Source organism: Saimiri boliviensis, chromosome 7, assembly GCF_048565385.1.
Source record: "Saimiri boliviensis isolate mSaiBol1 chromosome 7, mSaiBol1.pri, whole genome shotgun sequence".
Taxonomy (NCBI): domain Eukaryota; kingdom Metazoa; phylum Chordata; class Mammalia; order Primates; family Cebidae; genus Saimiri; species Saimiri boliviensis.
The window spans coordinates 108,227,950-108,244,552 of record NC_133455.1 but is presented as its reverse complement, the minus strand read 5'-3'; the positions used below and the strand labels follow the sequence as shown (position 1 = coordinate 108,244,552).

General features: G+C 36.0%; 1 protein-coding gene across 2 annotated transcripts in view; it reads left to right on the top strand.

Moving 5' to 3' along the window:
• The window catches only part of SLC38A4 (solute carrier family 38 member 4), a 73,404-nt gene that overhangs the window by 43,046 nt on the left and 13,755 nt on the right, over positions 1 to 16,603 (top strand). For both annotated transcript variants that reach the window (XM_074403182.1, XM_003941465.4), the window contains exons 2-9: positions 2,404 to 2,634; positions 6,946 to 7,036; positions 7,539 to 7,654; positions 10,408 to 10,481; positions 10,950 to 11,042; positions 15,457 to 15,538; positions 15,629 to 15,711; positions 15,816 to 15,874. In XM_074403182.1, the coding sequence (XP_074259283.1) occupies positions 2,516 to 2,634; positions 6,946 to 7,036; positions 7,539 to 7,654; positions 10,408 to 10,481; positions 10,950 to 11,042; positions 15,457 to 15,538; positions 15,629 to 15,711; positions 15,816 to 15,874 (717 nt within the window). In that variant the 5' untranslated portion in view covers positions 2,404 to 2,515. The remainder of the gene's footprint in view (positions 1 to 2,403; positions 2,635 to 6,945; positions 7,037 to 7,538; positions 7,655 to 10,407; positions 10,482 to 10,949; positions 11,043 to 15,456; positions 15,539 to 15,628; positions 15,712 to 15,815; positions 15,875 to 16,603) is intronic.

Below are 16,603 nucleotides of genomic sequence, written 5' to 3'. Positions count from 1 at the left end.
AAAGATATAATGGTGTTCAAGAAACTAGCAGCTGAGCAAGACCCAGAGGTTGGAAGAGGAAGCCATTCAGAATGAAAAGAGCATAGAAAATTTCCTTTCAAAGTTTTGGTAATATAGAATTATATTTCATTTATTATGTAGTCAAATATACCACTTTGTCTTTAGGGAATACTATTTATACAATGATAATACTGCAATTGCTGCTTATTAGTTTTCCATGTTTAGAAACAAGCAAATTATGGCACATTTGTTTCACAGAACAATATGAAAATACTATGATTCTCAAATTATGCAAATATTTTATTAACTAAAATAATTAGGAGTGTAGAGGAAGAAAGGCTAGAAAAAGTATGCTAACATCCTTATTTTTTATGGGTAACCAGTCTAAAATCAGTAAACCAAGTCAAAAAAGTGTTAGTGAATTATTTAGATCTAGAATGCCTGACTTTAAATGATGAGCTAAAAACAAACTGTCAATAGTGGTTGCTGCTGGGAAGTGAAACTGGTACTGTGTGAAGAGTGAGGAAAACCTTTGTACTCATTTAGTGAGTTTCTATTCTCTTAACCATATGCATGTCTTACCTCTGTTCTCTCTTAGCTTTTAACTTGTTTCTCTTGATCTTTTATGTTATACACTTAGACTGCCTTATAGCAATAAGAGATTCATTTTTATTCCTCCTGCTTGAAACACTGTGTGCAATTTTTTGTTTTAATTCTGAGAACTGCTTTCTTTATATCTGCCATTATCTCCTTATGTTTTGCCTCACCCTAGTCTCACATCTCTCTATATTGGAATGACAACTAGTGTGTATTTGAACGTGTAATTCTTATTTTTCCCCATTCATCTTAACTACTTCTTTGTATTTTCCTTTCTTTCAGTCTCTTCGTGCTATAATTGGAGTGATTTCCACAGATCTGTCTTTCAATTTTATAACTCTTCCTTCAGCTGAGTTTTTTGTTTTTAATTTCAATGATTCTATTTTTTTTTTCTTTTTTTAAGAATTCATTTTTTGGCTCTTTTTGCAACTAGCCTGTTATATTCTTTTATAATTTTTTTATTCTGTGAAAGTTACATTATTTTGAATGTTTTCTTTTACCTTTTATTATAGTAATGTAAAAGTCCCTTTTAAATGGCTTTGCTATTTGTAGTTCCTTAGATGTGAATTTTATCATTTCTTGTGCCTACTGGCACTCTTACTAGTGAGTTTCCATGTGTGTTTTATGTTTTGTAATTTGAGGATGTGAACATTTCTCAAGTGTGAATTGCATTCCAAAGCAGTACCTCTGGAACTAATACTATACTATACTATACTAAACTAATACAATACCTCTGGAACTACAACTCATTGCCATGGGTTGTAGAGGTATTCCCATGTAGTAGTTTCTGTTTGTTAGAGAGATTGCAGATTTTGTGACTTCTGGAGCAATTTTTATGTCAGTTTCTCTACTCAGGATTTCCTTATCAAATGGGTATTGCACATTTCAGGACCACACTTTTCAAGAGTGATAGTGCTTCTCCTAATATAATGGTTCAACAATAACTGAATGAATCTAATGGTAAGAATTTCTGAAGAAATTATATCAACAACATATAGTAGATTCAGGGCATTTTTCAAAAACACAATTCCAGTCCACCCCTTTTCATTTTATAGTTGAGGAAAATGAGGTCCCCAAATGTTAAATGACTTATGCTGAGATCCAGTGAATTAAAGGCAGAGCAGAGCCTAAAATCTAGATTTCTTTGTTATTAAAATACATTTTAATTTGACATAGGTGTTGACTGATGCTGACCCAGAGGTAAATCTGAACTTTCTTTTGTTACTATTCTTAACTTTTGCTTCAGGATCCAAGTGCCTAGAAAGTGACTTCCGAAACTTGATCCTCACCTATGCTGCATATTATCAAGCATTTTGGTGCTGTTAATTCTTTCATGTCCAATTAAATTAAAGCAGCAATTTTCTTTCTAGTTATTGCTAGTAAAGACACTGGTAGATTGTGCCTTGGCAGACCTTCCTTTGTCAACAATTTACTTTTGTCTTCCTTTCTTTTAAAACATGTATTCCACTCATAAATACCAAAATTTTCATGAAGACCGCTGCCATGTCTTAAGATTTCTTTTTTTTTTTTTTCATAGTGACTAGTAAAACCTACCATTTTCATTATACATCGGCACTCCATAACTATCTGATGATTTAGCAATTATTAGTAATTTCCTTTCTTCTCTTCCATTTTTTTCTTTCTTGTATTGGGTAAAGGAAACTTTTGGGATTTGTTTATGTAAAGTTTTCAAGAGTTTCCTCTCTTCCTTCCTTTTACAGTGAACATACAAAATGTAGATGATTCGTGTTCACTTTTTTTTATTTAAATAAAATTATAATGATGTATGTTGTGTTCTTTTTGCAGAACAGAGTGTTCTGAATATCAACACAAAGTGGAAGAGCCTTAAGCTGAAGGTACAGTATATTATTTACACTGAAGGGGCTTGTGTGTGGACAAGAAAGTGCTGACAGCTCAAATGGATCCCATGGAACTGAGAAATGTCAACATCGAACCAGATGATGAGAGCAGCAGCGGAGAGAGTGTTCCAGATAGCTACATCGGGATAGGAAATTCAGAAAAGGCAGCAATGAGCAGGTATGGGGTTAAAGTTACTAGGTTCCATGGAAAAATAAGACATAATGTGGATATGGAAAACAAGGATCTTGATGGGAAGAATTGGATATATTACAGGTAAATTTGAGATAACAATGACATTGATGCTAGCACATTAACTCCCTGGTCCTGAAATATAGTGATAATGTGAATCCATTTTGTAACTGTTTTAAAATTGAGGCTACAATGTCCTTGTCCCCATTAATAATGTGTAATAATTTTAATTATATTAGCCTGTTGCTCCTTTGACCTTTCTCAAATTCCTCTTTCAATATTGCTGCATCTCCTGGTTTCTGTAGGGATTCTTTTCTTTCTAAAAGTATCCTCTGAGCAAGCTCCCTCACAACTATTACGGCTTCACTCAGTGAATATATGCCATATCCCCAGCCTGTTAAGTTTCTCTGCTGAATTTCAGATTATTATATCCGACTGTCTACTACTCATCTCTACTGGACCACTACTGTGTCTGAATTGCCTCATTTATAAAGTTAAACCTGTGATGTCTAATATTGAACTCCTGTCTTTCCCTTCAGAACCTGCTTCTCCTCTAGTAATCCCCTTCCTAGTGAAAATCACCGCTATCATCCAGCAACTCACTCAAAAGCCCCTAGGTGTAAACTTTGACCCACATAGCCAATGGCCAGTTAATATCCAATTGGTTCGACTTTATTAATGCTTCAAATCCACTACTTTTTTTATATCCATTCTACTGCAGTCTTACCTTAGGCCTGCATTAAATGTGAGACAGGGAGACAGCTCTGATTTGTCTTGCTGTCTTACATTTTGCTCTCCTCTTGTCTAGTCCTCTACACTCCTGCAAGAGTGATCTTACAACTGAAAATGGAATCAATTTCTGCCCTCAGATAAAGCCCTTCTGCACCTCTCCATTAGCCATAAGAGAAAGTAGATTACACATTGCTGGGCATGTAAGGTCATTTGTGATCTGTTCTTGACCTACCTCTCCTATACTGTCTTTTGCCCCCTCCCTATTTGTTACTTGTTGCCTTCACTCATTCTGCTCCAGCTGCCTGGAATCAGTCACCTGCTCCCACTTTTCCCATGTTGACACCTTTCATCCTTCAAGAATTAGCTCAACTTCAGGTCTCCTATGCAGTTTTTTCCAAATTCTTCTACCCCGCCAGGTAGAAGTGACCACGCCTCCTTCATGCACCCTTTCCCTATGCAGATGTTAATTACACCACTACTACAGGTTAATGGTCTCTGTGGTCCTACCACATGCCACATTGCCTGGTGCATAGTAAGTGCACAGTAGTTATTTGATAAGTCAATTGATTTTCCACAAAATGTTATATCAAACTGTACATTATTTAAGATGCTCAGAAGGGAATTTTTGACCAAATCTAGGCTTGAAATAGAGAATATTATGCTTGAACAAAGACTTCTCATTTTATTCACATCACCTGGGAAAGGCCATCAGGAGGAAGCACTGTTCTTCTTTCAAGTAGCTCAGTGCAATGAATCTTAGGGTTATTGGACTAGAGAGGCCACTGAGATGTAAATTATGGCATTTTCTAAATCAGGTGACCCTTGAGGAAACACTAGGAGGGTAGAAGACAGGGCTTTGGAGTCTGCCTGACTTTAGAAAAGCTTCTTGTCCTCTTTGAGATTCAGTGGCAAATGTAAAATGGCAAACCAACAGCTGCTTTTCAAGGATGAGATGAGTGCCCAGTATATAGATGACATTCAATAATTTTTGTTACTTCTCCTTCGCTGCATTACCCTTAGAAAATTGATCCAAACCTGAAGATGCTTGTTTCTAAGAGGAATGCACACAAGTATGAGCTCTGCAGAGGTTGACCAAACTAAAGGGGGCACCCACCCAAGAACTGTCATAGTGTCATTCCACTTGGTCCTCAAAAGCCAGAATGGAAAGAGCATCAATGCTTTTGTTAAGCTTCATGCAATGTGTTCTGAACCACTCACAGTGACTTACCCTTTATGTCCTGGTTTAAACATAGGCCATCATTTTGCAGTTTTAAAAATCAGTTTAAAGAGATGGATTTTATCTTTGTGTGGTTTAGATGGAACCCTTAAATGTAAATTTTTGAGAAATTCAACATAATGTATTTATTTGTGATCATTATACTTGTGTTTTTAATACATGCTGGGTTTGGTATCAAAACATTTAGTATACTGGGGACATTTCTCATATATTTTATACAATCTTGGCATGTTTAATGACTACAACTCATCTCATGCCAAAATAAGAACATGCAAATGCCTCAAAGAAAGAAAATCTGTTTATTTTCAAATTCTAAATTTTAAAAACTACTCATGGAATACAGATTTTAAGTTTATTGATTAAAATAAAGAATAGAGTGTTGGACATTCCAGCATTTAAATTATAGGTGGCACTTTTGTGTTTATAGTTCTTAGGCCCATTTTAGGCTTCATTTTATCCTGTCATCTCAGTCTCCAACTGTAAACATTATGTACCAGTCTTCACATAGCAGGTACATTAACTACAGACCATTAAGGGGTATATGGAAATGGAAGAAGGCAACAACTGTGGGCATTATGCTTTCCATGAGAAATGTGGCAGAAGGCCAGGAAATGTTCTTAACTTGTGTACACAGAGCTATTTATGTCTTGAGTTCTAGAAAAGCACATAAAACTTTGTGGTTTTGTCTGCTTTTTCTATCTACATCTTGTACTGTTTTCTATTCTCAAAAATTAACCCTGCCATCCTCTTTCTTTTCCAGATTATTTTCAGGATTCACTTCTGTTATAAAAAGCAGTTTGTACAGATCTCCTAAAATAATTCTTTTCTATCTTATTTCTAAGGATTACTTTATTTATTTATTATTGAGGCAGAATTTCACTCTTGTGGCCCATGCTGAGGTGCAATGGTGTGATCTCGGCTCACTGCAACCTCTGCCTCCCGGATTCAAGCCATTCCCCTGCCTCAGCCTCATGAATGGCTGGGATTAAGGTGCCTGCCACCACGTCCAGCAAATTTTTTGTGTTTCTAGTAGAGACAGGTTTCATGATGTTGGCTGGTCCTGACCTCAGGTGACCACCTGCCTTGGCCTCCCAAAGCACTGGGATTACAGGCATGAGCCACTGTACCCGCCCCCTAAGATTATATTAATAGAACACTCTTCAATTATTTTATCTTACTTTTTATCTTACTTTTTATGTAGGAAATGCCCAAAATTTTCGAACCATCAATTTGAAAGCACCTTTAAGAAATATACATAGTTGATCATTTTATATAAAAACAACTAAAAAGTCTGTGACATTTTGCAGTATAAAAATGCAATGGCAGCAGCAGGCCTTATTAATTGAGCCTCTTGGAAATGTGGCTGGTCCTAGGTCTGTAGCCTCAAAGCCCCTGGCATATAACTGCACGAGCTGACCAGCACAGCTCTATCTATGATCAAGTTGTACAGGTTCCATCGTGTGCCCAAGAAAACCACAATCATAATGCTCTGTGGACAGTGACATCTTAAAATTTTCTTCCAACTCTTCTGCCAGTTCATTGAATTGTTTTAATATTTTTCTTAGTTTCATTCGTTACCTGTTAATAATCCATGTACATTTTGACAGTAATTAAAACACACACACACATACAAAAACAGCCAACACAAAACAGAGCTACCATTGAATTACTTTCCAGTAGGAAATATATGTATAAACGATTGTGCCAAAAAAAAAAAGAGAGAGAGAGAGAGAGAGGAAAATACCAGCTACAGGGTCCTGTCTGGGACTGCTTGATGCCAGAGGGAGAATAGGGCCTGGTGGATATGGGCCTGCTGCTTCACCTTTCTGAGTCACAGTTGCCTCATCGTAGGAATATTTTGAGTATCACATGAGATTAGAAACACAGTGCCTAGGCATTTAATCAGTGTTGGTTGAATTAATACAATCATCTGATTATGGTATGGTAGTAGATCAGAAAACTCTATCGTTTCCCTGTACTCTTTCTTTGAAAGGGCTCTAAATGGGATCACAATTAGATCTAGTTAAGCCTCTTTCTTGCATAGCTAATGTGAGAAAGAAGAAATCTCCCAGAAACAATTTTTAACTAAAAAATAATATTTCCTTCCTTCATAACATCCTTCTTCCATCCCAAAGTATATTTGCAAATGGAGCTCCATTGTTGCTCTGGGATGACTGCTAATGTGAAGGAAGAAAAGAAAAAAAAATGGGGTATCTTATTTTCCCTCCTCTGATTCAGTTACTTAGATCACCTGAAATGTACAGATGATTTAGGGCATATATTTAGATGTTTTTACTTTCTTATTTGTGTGTGTGTGTGTATGTGTTCAGTCAATTTGCTAATGAAGACGCTGAAAGTCAGAAATTCCTGACAAATGGATTTTTGGCGAAAAAGAAGCTGGCAGATTATGGTGATGAACATGTAAGTGAATCTATGTTTTCAGGCAATAAACAGGACTGCGGGTGTCTGATCTACCTCGGTGTCTGTGGGAAAACAATGTGACTGAAATTTTCCAAGCCTTGATCAGCACATTCTCTGTTTATTCAGGCCCTTACTGGAATAAGGGCTTGTTTTTTCCTGTTCGCCATATGGCTGAATAAATCATTTATGAAATTTATGTGTTTTGGTGGGAAATCATTCTAACCCAAAGGTAATCTGCAATCATACATGTTTTTCCTTCTTTATGTGACTCCCCTTGTAATTTTTATTTTTACTGAGACCTCTGCTGAAACCAAGCACTGCATTCCGTTGAAGATTACATGCTTTTATTGCTGTTGAGTAATGGCTTTACTCACTGTAATTTTATCTTAGTCTTCAATTTTGGACTGTAATCTGCAGAAAAGATAATGTGAGAATAAGGGTAACCCCCAAAGGTTTGCCCTTTGGCAAATGCTTGCTTATAATACATCCCTTCTTCTTCAAGCATCCCGGAACCACTTCCTTCGGAATGTCTTCATTCAACCTGAGTAATGCCATCATGGGCAGTGGGATCCTGGGCTTGTCCTATGCCATGGCCAACACAGGGATCATACTTTTTATGTAAGTGAATGTGGATGTCAACATTTGGTGATGAAGTCTATGCATACCTGGTGGCTCTTTCAATTGACAATCTGAAGTTTGATCTTTGTAAACATGAGCAATCTGAGAAAGTATTTGTGAATTCCTCTGGCTTTTAGATAGAACAGCAACCTGAGAAAAAGTCAGAGGAGGCTAATCATGGTACTTGTTCACCCAACTATTAGTGATTTCTCCCTAATCCAATGGCAGAAAGTTTATGTGCTCAGCCAACCAAAGTGCTAGAGCAGCCTCACCAGAAGCATTTCATTGTTCAGTAGGTACTTGAAATAATTTGGTGTTTTGCAGTCAAAAAGATCTTTCCCAGAAGCAATTTTGTCTCATTCTTAGGAAAGAAACAACCAAGCCTAAGAGCCTTGCATGCCCTGGCCCCACTTATATCCTGTTTCCTGTGCCCCTGTGTGAAAGATATACTGGACACAATAAGCCTTGTCTCCATCCCATGAAGATGCCACATTCCCTCTCACCACCAGGCCTTTGCACATTTTCTTGGAACCCTCTTCTCTATCTTCTTCACTAGTTAACTCCTCATATGTCAGTTCAGCCTTGCCTGAGTGCTGCCTGCCCTGATCTCCATGACTGGGGCAAATCACCTTATCATACACTCACCAGTTTTAACGCGATTTGTCTGATTCATTTGGTTAAATATCTGTCTCCCTTGCCAGACATAAGTTCTAGAAAGTTGAGTTCATGTCTGTTTTTACTTACCATTGTCTCTATCCCAAAACCTAGTGCAGTGCCTGGTACAGGAAATATTTGTTGAGTGACCAAACCCTATTCCTAAACCTATGCACTTTCACCAAACTTGTTCAAATGCTGCCTAAAAGTGGCATCTGGTAGTTGACCTGTAGGGTGGATACAGCACTGTCTCTGACAGACAACAATAGACATTTATGTGCATCATGTACAGCCTGGTATTTTCCAAGATATAGTTAGCAGCAGTGGAATTCTTCACAAGAATAAAGTCTGATGTTAGCCACCACTGTGGACACAGATCCTAATCCCAGATGCAGTGCTAGAGAGTTAAATAATTGTCTAAGAATGCAACATTTATATCATAAATATGTACTATTTATGTTCTGAATATCACATGTGATTAGTAATCACACAGCTATTTGAGGGCTAAGGATCAGGACTATAAATATTTATATTGTGTTAGTGCTTTGATTAAACTTTTATGTATAATATTCTTTAGCTGAATGGAATTTATATCAACTTTATTTTTATATAAGCCATGTTTGAGATAAAGTAGGTTTTTTAATAATCTGAATTTTAATAGCTATATAGTCAATTATTTGTATGATTTTGTAATGTGCATTACCTCTAAGACAAAAAAGCTGCCTTCCTTTATCAATTATACATGCCATTAAAATTAGTTAGGAAGTTACAGATCACTGATGAATAGGCAACACTTACCCCGATCTTAGAGTCATAGATTATCTTCATGAGAGAAGAATATTCCATTTTTTTAAAATGAAGGCCTCATTTCAGGCCTATAAACATTTAGCAGATTAATTTGATCAGAACAATTAAATCACTAAACATCATGAAGTGTGTTTTGTGTGTCTAAATAGCACGGACTGGATTAAGCTTTCTCTCTTAATTTATAGCAAGTGACACAGTATTTCATTGGTTTTACTGTTGGTATTTTCTGCCAGAAAAAGTGCATGTTTAGAATATAGGGAATGCTCATTATTTTTCCAGAGAACAAAATTATATAATCTGAATTACATTATTCCTTAAAAACAGTTAAGTTCATAAGGCGTATGGAAAAACACAGTAATAAGTCATTGGTTAGACACTTCTGGCAGACATACTTCATGGAAAATAAGAGCAAAATATAGTTACAAGGGTCATAAAATTTATAATTCATGGTCTAAATGTACATTTGTAATATTGATTTCATTGGGAATTCCAAAAGAGTAGATCAATTGTGAGGAAAGTGTGTGTTTTTTTTTTTTAGTTACAGGTAAAAGTTAGTATTATTCCTCCATTTATTATGTAGATGCTTCTATCAACATTCTTATTCTTACTTTTGTGCTCCAAGTCTTAGATTTGGAAAAATACCATTCAGCATAAACATAAAGAAACCATAAATGCATGTGGACATGCAGAGGGTCCTAACAGCAGAAATGACTCTGAAAGCAAAAATAAAGGAACTTTCCTGCCCCATCTTTAGCTTTCTCTGCTTTCTCTATTATATATGCAACTGCTTGCCCCTCTAGCTTACATTTGTTATCTAATGCACAGGATCAGCAGTAAGGCAGCTCAGATTGCATGCTTTGGCTTTTGGATTCCTAGATTTCAGATTAAGGTTTAGTCAGGCTAATGAATAGCCCTTCAATTTTAAGTGCTGATGTGAATATCATGCAAATATGATGTGCATATTCCCATGTGCTAAGTAGATGTAGCATTTGCTAATTTTGCTGTACACTTAGCATCTAAGCTATGAACCAGATTCTATAACTGGGTAACATTAAAAAAGAGTTACTTCAGGTAGTAGATTTGGGCATGTAAAACATAGCAAATTCTATTTCTATGACTTTAAAGGTTATGTGTAGAGTTCTGAAAAGAATTTATCAGCTTCCCCCAAACCCACATACTTTTGGAAATTTGATGATTAAAAAGATTAATGTGATCTTTTACTGTAACATCTAATATAATTATGTCTTTTTTATTATAGAAACTTTATTACCTACTCTCTCTTCCCTTTACAGAATCATGCTGCTTGCTGTAGCAGTATTATCACTGTACTCAGTTCATCTTTTATTAAAAACAGCCAAGGAAGGAGGTATGCTACTGCTTGAGTCCAACACATTCTATTTTAATTCTCATAAGAGTATTTCAGTCTGTTGCTTCATAACCTTAGGATGATTGTAGTCAGTTTCACATTTCATTTTCTTCTGAGCCCAGTGACATGATCTCTCAATGTTTTTAGTTGTTTGGGCAAGTGAGAGGCAGGAGGGAAAGTCAGCTGGCTCAGGTTCAAGACAAATAGGAAAAAAAGACATTTCTGATATATGATAGAAAGAACTGTTTGACTTGCTACATGCAGCTAAAATAAATAAAGCCATTGCTTCTTATTTGGAGAACATTTTAATATATTGCTTACTGGTTTTTGAGATTGCATCTTTTGCGCTTGTAATTTCTATATGAAGTTTATTTACATGTTTGAGACTTCAGTGTGGAGTTATATAACAAAAATATTTTAGTCATTAAAACAATCTTTTTAACAAAGCTATTTTATCTTATATTGTAGGATCTTTGATTTATGAAAACTTAGGAGAAAAGGCATTTGGATGGCCGGGAAAAATTGGAGCTTTTATTTCCATTACAATGCAGAATATTGGAGGTAAGGGAATATACTTATTAAAAAGAGCCATAAGAAAACTTATGGCAATGAACAAGCACTTTAAATACAGATAAATTGCTGCTTAGAGTTCTTAAATTTTAAAACTATAGTTTCTTAAATAGATTTGTGTCCCTCTTTAATTAAAAACAGCAATATCTAAGAATGAAATAATATATAAAATCCTGCCAATTGAATTCTGGAATTAAAATATAAAATAAAAGCTTTCTTGATTTTTAATGTTGTTATGGCATGAATTATTACTCTTAAAAATGGAAGAATTTGTGCTTATTTCTTCATTGCCAGAACAGTTGATTGATGTTTTGTATGTGTGACAGAGTTTGTTTTGCAAAACTGAGAAGTGGGTTTCTTGGGGAACATAGCCAAATACTGTGGTCCTTGAGACGCAGGCTGCACTGAGCCAGCCCACTAGGCAGTGTCTCTAGAAGTTTACTAAGGCAACTGTCTGACTAGGCATCAAATGCACTATAAGCCCAGGTTTGTTGATTCTACGGATTCTTATAGTTCCCACTGAATTATCATTTCCAGTGTAGGGCCTCAAAATATATATTTTTAACAGTGTTCTTGTTGGTGTGTTTGCCCACCAGCTTCATACTGGTTCTGTTGTGTCTTTAGCCCTCAGAAGTCCTCAAACCCATATATATATTTCAGATGTACCACTGGCTGCTTCCTGACACATGATCCCAACTGTCTCCCCACATAGTGACACTTACTCCCTCACCTCCTACCCAGTCCCTAAACCTGCTATTCTATTTCTCTCATCTTTCTTTTCTCAGTGAATACCACCAGCAATAATCCAGTTTCTGAGGGTAGAAATCTGGATGTCAGTGTAAACATTTCCTTTTCCCCAACTCTGCATGTCCAGTCAAATGCCACATCCTGTTCATTTGATCTCTTGCTTATCTCTTGAATCTCTCCTCACCTTCCACCATCATGACCACAGACGATCACCATTTTTAGCTCAGACTGTTGCAGTGGTCTTCTAACTGGTCTTCTTGCCTTGAGTTTCCCCTGCTCCCAGATAAACCCTAATTTATTCTCCAGGTAAACTTTCTCAAATTTAAGTCTGTTTCTGTTTATGCTTTTGTTATGCATAAAATTCTTCAGTATGCCCTTATTATTTTCAAGGTAAAACATAAACTCATTGAACTGACACAGGATCTTCATCTAGTTTTTCTGCTTATCTTTCTAAGCCTTTCCTAGCAATTCCCATATCTGTCTGTCTGTCTCTCTCTATCACCTATCTATCAATCTATTTATCCATGATCTATACCCTACGTGTCCTGTGTCAAACCATAACAAACTATATTTAGTCCTCCAATAGTATTATTTTAATATGTTTAAAAATCCTCCATGCCTTCTTTGCACATTTGCACAGGTTATTTTCTCCGTTTGAATGTCTCTCAAAGCCCTCCAACCCTAACACACACACACACACACACGCACATGCACACGCACACGCACATACACACACATTTTCTCTCACTCTCTGCTCACCTGGTATATTGCTTCTCTAGACTGTTAAATACTAGTTTCTCTGGGCTCTTATGGTCCTGTTGGTATGTATCTGGTATGTTACAGTTTCTAAAGGATATTTTAAAACACTTGAGTAGAAATAAGCTTTTGGAGAGTGATGGCCCTTAATTTGAGTCTGTTTCTGTCACTGTCTGTGACCGTGGGAAGATCACTTTACTCCTTTGTCTAATGTTTGCATGTATAAAAATGACCTTAGAAAGTCCATTGTACAAAGACCATTTATATATTTTTCAGGTATAAAAATGACCTTACAAAGGCACTAAAAAAAATTATAAAACAAACATATGCTGGTTGTGAAAAACTAAAACACTACATAAATATATAAATTACCAAGAGAAGTTTGCATCAGTCACCCTCAGAAATAACAACTCATAGGTTTCTCCTATGCCTAATTCAAAAATGCATTGAGTATTGTTAATATTGGATCATCTTATGGTACTGATTTTCAGCTTTCTTTTTAAATTTAAGAATATGCTTTGAAAATATTTGCATGTTATTCTTTTTAATGATTTTTGAGTTTTCTATTACACAAATGTGGCATAATTGGTTTATAGTATCCTTACCAATGAACAGTTGGATTGTTTCTAATTTTTAACTGCTATAAAAATGCTACAGTGGATAACTTGTACAGAGATTTTGCAAACAAGCAACCCACTTTAGTAAATAAATTCACTGGAATTATTGAGGATTTCCGACTGCCCTGATAATGGATAGTTGGTAAACAGATAAATAAAATTCAACTGTATCTTAATGATTTGTGTTTTTAAAAAAATTTTTATATGTTGACACTATAATCTTGGGTAGAATTTGGCAGTAATATCAGAATTATCTCATTCATTTTACTGGTTTAGAGCCACATGCATAAAGCCCCCAAAACCCAACAAATAGACCACTTTACATTTGTTTCAAACTCTCAACCTTACTAAGGTTTGAAGTATCAAGCATTTCGTAGGATCACCTTATAACTGGTCTAATTTAACAACTGAAATAACCAGGCATAAGCATAGTTAGCCCTAAACTCAACAAGCTGAGTGGCTGCAACGTCATCTGTGATTCAGAGTATGGCCACTACTATGCTTCTAAATAATGAAATAAACTATAAAGTGGTCTCTCAGTCAAGCCACACACAAGTAAGAGGTGTGACTTTAAGCGAGTAAGATAAAATTTCATACCATCATCCCAGAAAAGTGCTCTTGTTTTGGTTACTTTATATGATTAGTTGATATTTGGCATAAGGGAAATGAATGACTTGTGTTTCTGTATTTAACATCTCTACATTTAGACCATTTAATTTTCTCAATCCCCCCAACATTTACCAAATCCCCCCAAGATTTACCAAATATCTGTGGTAAATCTTTACCACAGATATTTTCCCATTTAACAGAGTAATGTCAGGATCATTCTGAATTTTTGAAGACCAAACACTTTAACATCACTGACATCACTGAAAGTCAGCAATTAATAGCTCTAACATTGAATGGTACCTCACCAAGCCAGTTAATCAGAAATATCTCCTGTGTTCATGCTATGTAAGATTTAGCTTTAGCCAAGGTCTTTGCAAAGATCAAGTAATGTGTACAGAAGATACATCCGGTATTGTAAAAATCATTTCACTTTGATAATATAGAAGAGGTGCCAGCCCTTCTGTTTTACATGTAGTCTGTCCTTTTCAAGTTGTGTGATCATGGATGTGTCAACTTAACATCTCAGAATTTTTATATCTTCTTTTGTGGAATGAGAATAACAACATATATCTTGTCATCTCACAGGATTTGTCAGATGATCAAATGAAGTAATGTGCAGAACTAAACAATGGGGGAATTATTATCACCATTGTTACTTTCATTTGAAGTAATGAAAATATTTTTAAACTCAGTAGTTTAATTTACAACTTAAGCATGTGTTTTGAAGTGCCTCTTAGCAAAAATTCACTAGAAGGATGTAGCACACACTTAGTTTTCTTGTAAAATTTGTGAGTTCTATCTTTAACTGAATCTTTTGGCCATGTGTCAACAAACTAGTGTTATCCTTCACCAAAGGGACGAACTTGAAAAAGGTGTGATGTATGAATTTTTACAATTGTAGGCAAAATTGTAATGGTATGCATATGAATACATATTCATTTTTTCAGGGAGAGGGCTTGTAGATTTCATCAAGAAATCTTTCACAAGAGTAGATGATCATTCATATATCACTTAACTAGAGGCTTATGAAATTTTGCCATTTTCTATAGTTCCTTATTTGGCCAAAAGGAGAGTGAGATGCAGAGGAGAAAAAAAAACAAAAAACTTCTTTGACAAAGATGGGGAGAAGCTGTTATCTCTTGTATTCTTTCATCAATCCAGGAAAACTTTGGTTTCAACAATAAGTGGTCTGAGACTATGTGCTCCTCAGCAGATCCCAGAGGACTAGATTGGTGCCCACCTGCAGAAAGCCAGAGGGGATGTATTGACTCTACAGATCTGCCTTTCATTCTGCCATCTCTCAGCTGACCCATGCCTTTTGTTGCAGGACCACTGCCCAAGTTATAGACACTAATACAGGCACATTGAGTATGGGCTATGATGATTTATAACTAATGAGGGCAGAACCTTAGAACTACAGCTTCACTGTAAACTTTGGGGCTGAATTCAACATAGAATCAGCTCTGATACTGTTAACAAAAGTCCACCTGCAAGAGCTAGAGGGTCGAATGGCTATCTTGGAAGAGAACTTGAAAGCAGTGCCAAATACACAATGGCTTTTTTTTTTTCCACTTGGGGGATTAGATGTTCATCTTATTTACCCCAAATGACATGACTGACTTGCATGTGACTTCTGGGCTATGCACACCATTAAGCTGTCACATTTTCCATTTTAGCAATGTCAAGCTACCTCTTTATCATTAAATATGAACTACCTGAAGTAATCAGAGCATTCATGGGACTTGAAGAAAATACTGGGTATGTCTTACGTTCCCTCTGTGACATCAAGTGACCCATTCTACTTGTTCTTTTTTGATTCTAATAACCTTGTCTCTCTTTCTCTTCTAGAGAATGGTACCTCAATGGCAACTACCTTGTCATATTTGTGTCTGTTGGAATTATTCTTCCACTTTCGCTCCTTAAAAATTTAGGTAAAGATATTTTCTAACTAAAAATATTTTTATTTCACATTTACATAAGTAAGCTGATTGTAGATGCCGTATTCACCTTCCAAAATTTTTATTCTAATGTCTAGGTTATCTTGGCTATACCAGTGGATTTTCTCTTACCTGCATGGTGTTTTTTGTTAGTGTGGTAAGTGATGTGATGACATGATCCTTGTAACTTGGTTAGCATGAGATTTTTTTGTGCCTAAATTAGCATCCTCATTTTGTTCAAGCACTTCACTAATATGAAATAGTTCTTGTATCACAGGTGATTTTATTGTAGACTAATATAGAACAGAAAAAAAGCAGCTATGATTTAAAGATAGTTGATGTATATCATCAAAGCCACTACTAATCGTATGGTCTAGGCACACTGGGTATATATTGAGGAAAAAGGAACACTTCAAGCAGGAACATGACAATAATCCAGTATTTAGAATAATAGAGAAGAGTCCCAGAAAGGAAACAAGAATGCTATAGCCGTATTCAGATGAGTCAGCCATTCTCTCACACACATTCCACCCATTAAGAGAGGACAGGCACAGTGGAATTAAAGAAGAAATCCTCCTTTTCCAGGCCACTGACAAAAGAGGGAATTTCTTGTACTATCATGAATGCCAAAATTTATAAAGCATTTCCCCAAAGAGGTAAAGGAGAAGGAAAAAAGTTTTGATGGCCCATGTTACCATTAGTTTGAAGAAATAAAAGATATGAAATGTAGCAAGGAAATGGTCATCTTTCTCATGGAAAGGCATGAAAGAGGGTGGGAAGGATTCATGCAAAATATTGTCCTGTTAACTCTAAGAGGCAGGGCTGCCAACCGCAGTTCCAACTCTTCCCTTAGAACAGAGGCTAGAGGGAATTTACTTTGTCCATT